The 7631-nt window shown below is 66.0% G+C and overlaps 1 protein-coding gene and 1 long non-coding RNA gene across 2 annotated transcripts in view; one reads left to right on the plus strand and one right to left on the minus strand.

The window, feature by feature from the left end:
• LOC125619835 overlaps positions 1 to 3797 on the plus strand; it is a 17204-nt gene extending 13407 nt beyond the window's left edge. Inside the window, exon 4 of the long non-coding RNA XR_007351434.1 lies at positions 3688 to 3797. This is a non-coding gene — a long non-coding RNA (uncharacterized LOC125619835). The remainder of the gene's footprint in view (positions 1 to 3687) is intronic.
• On the minus strand, positions 167 to 6588 carry Gng7 (G protein subunit gamma 7). Its single transcript, XM_015503616.2, has 2 exons — positions 6466 to 6588; positions 167 to 3208 (listed from the first exon to the last, which is right to left on the minus strand). The coding sequence occupies exons 1-2, from the start codon at positions 6544 to 6546 to the stop codon at positions 3083 to 3085; spliced, it is 207 nt and encodes a 68-aa protein (XP_015359102.1). The 5' UTR covers positions 6547 to 6588; the 3' UTR covers positions 167 to 3082.
• Between the last annotated feature and the right edge of the window lie 1043 nt (positions 6589 to 7631).

Here is a 7631-nt window from a genome sequence, read left to right on the forward strand (position 1 = left end):
CCCCGCCGTGTGCAGGTGTGCAGATCCCTAAATAGCCCCTGCCACAGACCTGAAAGCCCCCTGGGGCCCAAGGCCACCTGTGTGCACCCAGCAGTGACAGGAGGGGGATGGCGCGGGGCCCTCACCAGCTTGGCCAGGGAGGGAGCAGGGAGGGGCCGAGCCAGGGGAGAAGCACTGGGCCTTTATTGAGTGTGAGTCACTCTTGACAAGGGTTCCACATGGTATCAAAAAGGGCCGGAAGGTGGGTGTGGCACAGCTGGGGTCTTAGAAAGAAACCACCAAGGTCCAGGGGCAGGGCGGGTGGAGCTGCTGGGGACGAGGGTCTTTGGGGCATTTGGCAACAGAGTCCACGACGGGAGGGGCTGGGACCACCCAAGTCCCCAGGCTTCGGGGACTGGGCCTGGGGCGGCCTGGCAAGCCAGGGGACAGAGCTTTGCCTGGCTGGCCTGTAACTGTCCTGTCCCCGGGCTCTAGCCGGGGTCTGAGGTCCTGTCCTGCCCCGTCCCCCCAGCTGGGGTGGCAGGACTGGGTCAGTTAAGGACCAGCCGGAGGAGCTGGGATGAGCTGCCTGGGGGCCCAGCGTCTGCCTGGAGGAGGCCGCTGCTGGACCATCACAGGGACAGGGCAGAAAGACAGACAAGCACCTTCTGCCATCTGCCATCCCTGGAGGCCACTTTGTTCTGGGGTCACCTTTGGGGACTGTAGGAGAAGGCGGCATGTCCTAGCTCATTCTGAGATGGCCAGGACCGCTCAGATTCCCCAGGTGGGGACTGGACGCGGATCCTGAGATCAGCGACCCCTCCCTCCAGTGGGGGCCCTCGCTGGCCGGGCACCCTGGAGCCGGCGGGGAGACAGTGCCCGCTGCTCCCAGGCGCCTGCCCTCTGGGTGGGTGGGCCGCGGAGCCTCCTGAGGGCTCCTCCCCTGACACACTCGAGGGACCTGAGGTGACCAGAGAGCAGTGCCGGGGACGTGTCCTACAGGGCGCCAGCGGCAGCCCGGCTGCGAGGGAGGCTGCTCCTGGAAGCTCTGGAGAGTCACCTGCAGTCGCCACCTCCCCGAGGCCCAACCTGTGGGCACCTGGTGACCCGGCTTGGGGACAGGGCAGGGGTAACCTGGAGGAGGAGGCGGGCAGATGAGGATGGGCGATCACTCGGGGGCAGCTGACCCTGAGTCAGGCAGCCCGTCCTTCCCTCCAGGCCAGAGCATGTCCCAACCCTGTGAGGCCCTGCAGGGCTGGGCGCTGGGACCCGCTGGCCGAGAAGCCTCAGTGTGGCCGAGCCCGGAGGCCCGGTCAACCCTGACCCTCCGCCCAGGGCGTCCCGCTGCCCAGCCATTCCCTGCGGTCACGGCTGTGGGGCGTCGCATGGGCCTGGGCTCGGATTCCCAGTGCCCGTCCTCTGCCCTGGCGGGGCGAGTGGGGGGAACAGGGGTTTGGCCACGGGGGGCTGCCAATGCTGGGGCCAGGGTCTACTGTCCTCCTGGGAGACTGGTGGCTGGGGACCTGGACAGTGGGGACAAAGGAAGAGGCCGGCCATGCAGGGACAGACACCAGCTCCAGGGTTAAGGCTTCTTTTTGAGAGAAATGGGTGAATTGTTCCCGGTGACCCAGGCGGTCAAGCGGGGGCCAGTCTCCCCCAGGAAACAGCCCTGCCCTGCCGCCCTCGAGAGGTCGCTCTGGGGCCTCCGCCGCCCACCCCGGCCCTGGCATTCTGGCACTGGCCCTGCCCTTTCCCGCCTCCTGTCGGGTGGGGCAGAGGCCGGCTGTCCTCTTCTGGCCAACCACAGGAGTGTGCGGCAGACCCCAAGCCCCGGCCTCCTGGACCAGCCATAGAGAGCCGGGAGCTGGACAGGCCTGCCCTGCGCCTGTGCCCTCTCGGAGCCGTGAGGAGGTACCCGGAGGGCCGCCCAGGCCCCCCCGCCACGTCTCCTGAGCTGTGTCCCACCCAGTGACCTCTCCCTCTGCCCCCGCCCCAGGAGGGGGCTGCCTGGGGAGTCATCTGGAGGCTGCGGGCCCTGCCACACTGGCCTGCAGGGGCGGCCGGGCGGGGACCGTCCTGGCATGCGCCCCGATGTCTGTCGGGTCACAGGGGCAGCCTGGCTGGTTTTCTTGGCCCGGCTCCTGGGCCCGGGGCCACCAAGGTCCCCGCTGCTTAACACACAGCTCCGGAGTGGCTGCAGGGTTGCAGGAGGGTGCCCAGGGCTCCTCTCCGGCCTGCGCCTGTGACCGTCCTTAGAAAGCCCCGCCCATGCCACTCCAAGCTCCCAAGGCCGCGGGGAGGCAGGCCATGGGCCCTACCCTGGGTCTCCCTCCTGCCCACCAAACGTGGAGAGCTGAGCTGCCGCTGCCCCCCCCCGGGGCCACAGGCCTGGCCTCTGAGGTCACTGGACGGTGCTTCCCGGGCTCCGGGCCACGGGCTGCACCCACCAGGCCCAGACCCCCAGCCTGCACTTCTGTCTGAAAAATGGCCACGTTGACTGGGGAAATGAGGACGGTCCAGGGAGGGCCACCGAGCAGCACAGCGCCCCACGACCACCCCCCACCTCAGATCCCCAAAGCCTGTCTGTGACGGGTGGGCCCCCAGGGACAGGGTGGGGCCGAGTAGCAAATGCCACACAGGGGGTGACATTTGGCATCACAGGGTGCGTTTCACAGACGAGCCCCTCCCCACCCCGGAAGTCCACCTGTGCATCCTCCCACAGCTCAGCTTGGGTCAGCCATGAGAAGTGGGTTTCAGCGTGGGGAGTGACACTGTTTTAAGTGGAAGGGAGGAATATTGCCCGCAAATCTCATGATGTCAGCCTCGTCCCACCCCAACTTGACCTCCGCTCGTCACACAAGGCGCATCCCGGCAGCCCAGCGTGGACTCTTTGCAGATGCCCCACTTAGAGGGAACTGCTGCCCTCCCGGCCTCCTTGCTGAGCCCGTGACACTGAGGGTCCTGGACAACCGCTGGCCGCGGACTCGGGCTGTGTGTGTTGGCGACAGGCAGGGCTGGGCGTCCGGCGTGGCCTGGAGGGGCCGCCAGCCCAGCACTTCTCAGGGCTCAGGTCTTGGCTGAGCTCGGTGGCTGGTGCGGGCGGCTACAGGATGGTGCAGGGCTTCTTGTCCTTGAAGGGGTTCTCGGAGGCCGGCACGCCCACCAGCAGGGGGTCGGACCTGGCGTGCTGCTCACAGTAGCTCATGAGCTCCGAGGAGGCTTTGGAGACCTGGGTGGGCAGCAGAGAGGGCCGGTCAGGGCCGGCACACGGCCTGGCCACGACACCGGGGAGCCACCCGCAGGGGCCAGGCGGCAGCTGCAGTGAGGGACCCGAGGACCTGGCACTCAGTGAGAGCCAGACACACAGGCCACAGGTGTGCCCCAGTGACAGGAGGGTCCAGGACAGCAGGGTCCAGAGACAGGACGTGGGCTGGCAGGTGCAGGGCTCGGAGGGACGGAGGCTGCTTTTGGGGTCAGAGTTCTGGAACTGGACAGGTGACAGCTGCACGACACTGTGAAGGAATCCAATGTCACCAAAGGGCTGGGTGCACTCAGCAGAGGAGCACGCCCAGCCTGCGTGGGCCTGGTCCCACCCCGCACCGCAACAGAGAGGAGATCCCAGGGCGAAGTCTACGCGGGGTGACTTGACCCGTTTTACTTTGTTTTTGTACCAGGGATCGACCTCAGGGCCCTGACCACTGAGGTCAGCCCTGTTTTGAATTGTATTCAGAGACAGAGTCTCACTGAGCTGCTTAGTGCCTCACCATTGCTGAGGCTGGCTTTGAACTGAGATCCTCCTGCCTCAGCCTCCCGAGCCCCTCATCCGGCTTTTTACCACATTAAAAAAAAAAAAAAAGATTAAAAATAATCATAACAAATAAAGAGCTGAGCATCCATAGGCAGGACTGGGCTTTGAACAGAGGGACCAGGGGAGATGGGCCTCTGGATTCAGGAGACACTTAGGCCACCCAGGGAAGGACCTCGTGGCGTTGGCACGACCCAGTGGGTCCTGTGGGTCCTTTCTGAATTGTATCTTTCTGTTGCAGCCTGAAGCCCCTGGGGCCTCGGTGACCCTGATGGGGCTGGCCCTTCTGGTCACTGGGGGGACCTGCCCCGAGGCCACACTCGCTGTCTCCCTGTCTGCGTCACTGTGCTCACCCCAGCAGGGCTGCAGGGCTGGGCTGCAGGTGTCCTGACCAGGTCCCCAGGATGACGTCCGTCCGTCCTGGATCTCAGCCTGGTGGTGCTGTGTCTTCCTGGGACCCGGGGACCTCCCCAGGCTCTTTTTCTTCTTTTTTTAAACAATTGCTGTGTGTGTGGTCCTGAGGATTGAACTCGGGGGAGCTAAACCACTGAGCCGCACTCAGCCCTTTAGAGTTTCTGAGATGGGCTCTTGCTAAGTTGCTGAGGCTGGCCTTGAACTTGCCNATCCTCCTGCCTCAGCCTCCAGAGTCACTGGGGTGACAGTTCTGTGCCCCTGCACCCAGCTTGCAACCTCTGGTTTCTGTCTGGGATGCCTTCAGCCTATTCTCAGTCCTCGCCTATCCTGGGACCCGGAGAATGCCTGAGCCCCGTCCCCGGGAGCCTGCTGGGCTCTGCCATGCTGCCCAGCGGGAAGCTCCTGCCCACAGACAGTGACAATCGCCACTCTAGGAGCACGGTGGCTGCGGGTCCACCGCCCCAGACGTCCGGTCAGAGAGCCAACCTCAGCACCCAAAATGGACTCCAGACCCTGCAGAGCTGGTGCGTGGCCGCAGCAGGAGGGTGCCCCTTGGCCCCGGGGGTGCTGGGCCGGCTGGGCCCCGGGTCTGCTGCCAGGACTCTGCAGTTCTGTCCCAGCTCCGGGGGCTGGGCAGCCGCAGGCAGGACGGGGAACAGGCGCCCCTGCCGTGGCTTTCAAAGGGGCACTGGACTCCGTCAGTACCTCGGCCAGCTGGGTGCTCTCCTCTTGGCCCCGGGGAAGGCTCTGATGCTCAGGTCAGTCCTTGCGGGGGGACTCTGGGACTCAGACGCCCGTGGGAGGTGCCCCTGACCTCCTAGCTAGATCCAGGCTGGCGCAAGGACCCTGGGGCTGTCTCCAACTGCCCCTCCGCCTGGCCAGCAGGTAGTCTGTGTGTCCCCTGGGGAGCCCTGGGCCAGCCACCTTCCCCATGAATTCCCAGGCCTGAGAACAGAGGCCTGGGGGACTCCATGGTGGTCAGAGCAGCGGTCCGCCTGGCCAGCCCTGGGCCCGCGGCTGGTCAACACTAGATGTTGCTACGAGGTTCCTACACGTGAGGAGCTCTTGCTGTGTGGGCCACTGACCTCTGAGCCGCACCCCGCCCCTGTTATTTTATTTTGAGACAATCTTCTAAGTCGCTGGGGCTGGCCTGGAACTTGTGATCCCCCTGCCTCGGCCTCCCGAGTGGCCGGGATGGCAGGTGAAGCCACCCACGGGGCCCGCTCCTCACAGCCGTCTGAGGGCACCACACAGGCAGCCGGGCACTGCTGACTGCAGGACGCCGCTGACACACGGGTCCTTACAGCGTCATCCTGCAGGATCCGAGACCTCGCGAGACCCCAGGCGGAGGCAGGCGGGGTCTGGCTGCCCCTGGGCAGCCCGGCTGCTGGCCCTGCTCTGGCTAGTGCAGCAGGCGGCTGCAGCTGACCCTCCGGGGCCATGCTGGCCACAGGGCCTGTGTCCCGTCAGGCCTTTGGGAAGTGCCCCACAGTGCTCTCTGCAAGGGGGACGCAGTTTGGGAGCAGGCGCCCTGAGAACTGCCACTGTCCACCTGTCGGCCAGCACGGCCACGGTCGGCCACCGGGAGGCGTGGGCGTGAAAGCCACCTGATGCGCTCCCCACCCGGAGCGTCCCCACCAGGCAGGAGCCGGGTGACAGCACAGGGCTGGTGGCTGAGACCCAGGGCTCAGTGAGAGCACAGGCCACAGCGTGACCAGTGACAGCAGAGGCCAGAGGCAGGATGTGGACCTGTGGGTGCAGGACTGGGAGGGGACAGGGGCTGCACGTGGGGACAGGCTTCAGATGTCCTGGAACTGGACAGTGGCAGCTGTGGCCTGTCCTGTGGCCACACCAATGGCCACTGAGTTGTGCCCCGGGGACGGAGCAGAGTCCGCCCCGCGGACAGGCCTGGACGCCCCGCTCTGCTCTGGCGTTCCGCGGCTGAGCCTGGGACCGGCTGCAAGGTCCTGCTCTTCCCTTAGAGGAATGGCAAAGCTTCCCCAGAGGCAGAACTGACACGGCCAGCGGGGTGCCCGCCTGCTGGGGGGCCGCCTGCCGCCTGTCCGGTCCCATGGCCGTCCACAGCCGCGGACGCCACATCTTCACAGTCACATCTGCTGCTCTTTCTGCTGTGAAATGGAAGCTCAGAGACCTGGAGTGTGTGGCCCAAGGTCACACAGCCAGACGCAGGGGCAGAGCAGACCTCCACCCCCTGCTGGGCCCGGGGGCCACACCACCAGCTGGGGTGTCCCTTGTCCCTGGCTCACCTTAATGCGCTCGATCCCGGCTTCGATGCGTAGCTGCTCCACCAGCTTGCGGGCCTGCGCTGTGTTGTTGGTGGCTGACATCGTCTGCCATCAGCCTGGGCCAACGTCCAGGAGCTGTGGGGACACAGGGACATGAGCCAGCTGGCCACACCCAGGGAGGAGAGGCAGGAGCCCCTCCCAGAAGGCTGCCCGCTGCTCCCTGCAGAAGAGCTGTCATGGAGGAGGGACACCGTGGGGACCGGGTCAGGCTTTTCTCTGACCTCTGCCCTGCTCTGGGGACCCCTGGGCTCTGTGGACATGGCGGGTCCTCCTCGGGACCTCCTGGCCCAGCAGGTGCTGCCTCCACCCTCGGGCACAGCTTCCCAGCTGTGACCAGGCGTCCCTAGTCAGCAGAGTGGCCCCGGGGGCAGGAGGTCCCTGGGCCTGCTCCCCCTCCCCCCTTCCCTCAGCGAATCCCACAGGGAACTGAGCCTCCCCAGGGCGCAGCACTGGACGGCTGACCCTGCCTGTCCTGGAGCCCCATGGGGAAGGCCCAGGTGGGGAAGGGAGGGCTGGCTCTTCCCGGAAGGTGGCCCCGGTGCTGGGCTTCACCAGCAGCTCCAGGCACCAGCTGAGGTCCCCGGCTGGAGGGTCCACTCAGCTCTGCAGGGACGGCCGGGCTTGGCACAGGGCCTGTGCGAAAGGTCCTGCTAGTGTCCTGGGTCTGCGGCCCCAGCTGGCCCCAGGGGCTGCCCTCGCTGGTCCAGGAGCCTGGAGCGAGCACCCCGCCCCAGGCCCAGGGGTGGCTGCAGTCTCTGCGCTCTTCATGGGGCCATCTCCAGGGGCTCCTGCCCCAGGGACGCCTGTCACTGCACAGGCCACTCTCCTGTGCCCCCTTCTGATGACATTGGCAAACGCCTGATTCCAAATGAGGTCCCACTGGGGGGCATGTTGGGGGGACACTGGTCACCCCAGGATGGCCCCCTTGAGGGAGGGGCCTTTCGCCTGAAAGAAGACCCTGGTGAAGCCACCTCAGCCTCCCCAGGGAACCTCAGCCAAGCAGCTCAGAGTTGTCCACTAGACTGTCCCCACTGCACCCAACCACACCTGTCTACCTGGCACCAGCCCTGGCATCCCTAGGAACGATAGGGATGTATTATAGAAGGGACAGGAGGGAGGGGGAGGGA

Source organism: Marmota marmota, unplaced genomic scaffold (assembly GCF_001458135.2).
Source record: "Marmota marmota marmota unplaced genomic scaffold, marMar, whole genome shotgun sequence".
Taxonomy (NCBI): domain Eukaryota; kingdom Metazoa; phylum Chordata; class Mammalia; order Rodentia; family Sciuridae; genus Marmota; species Marmota marmota.

Coding starts and splice junctions, on each gene's coding strand:
- Gng7 (XM_015503616.2), bottom strand. CDS start 6,546: ATGTCAGCCACCAACAACACAGCGCAGGCCCGCAAGCTGGTGGAGCAG. Junction 3,209..6,465: donor CCGGGATCGAGCGCATTAAG/GTGAGCCAGGGA, acceptor CTGCCCACCCAG/GTCTCCAAAGCCTCCTCGGA.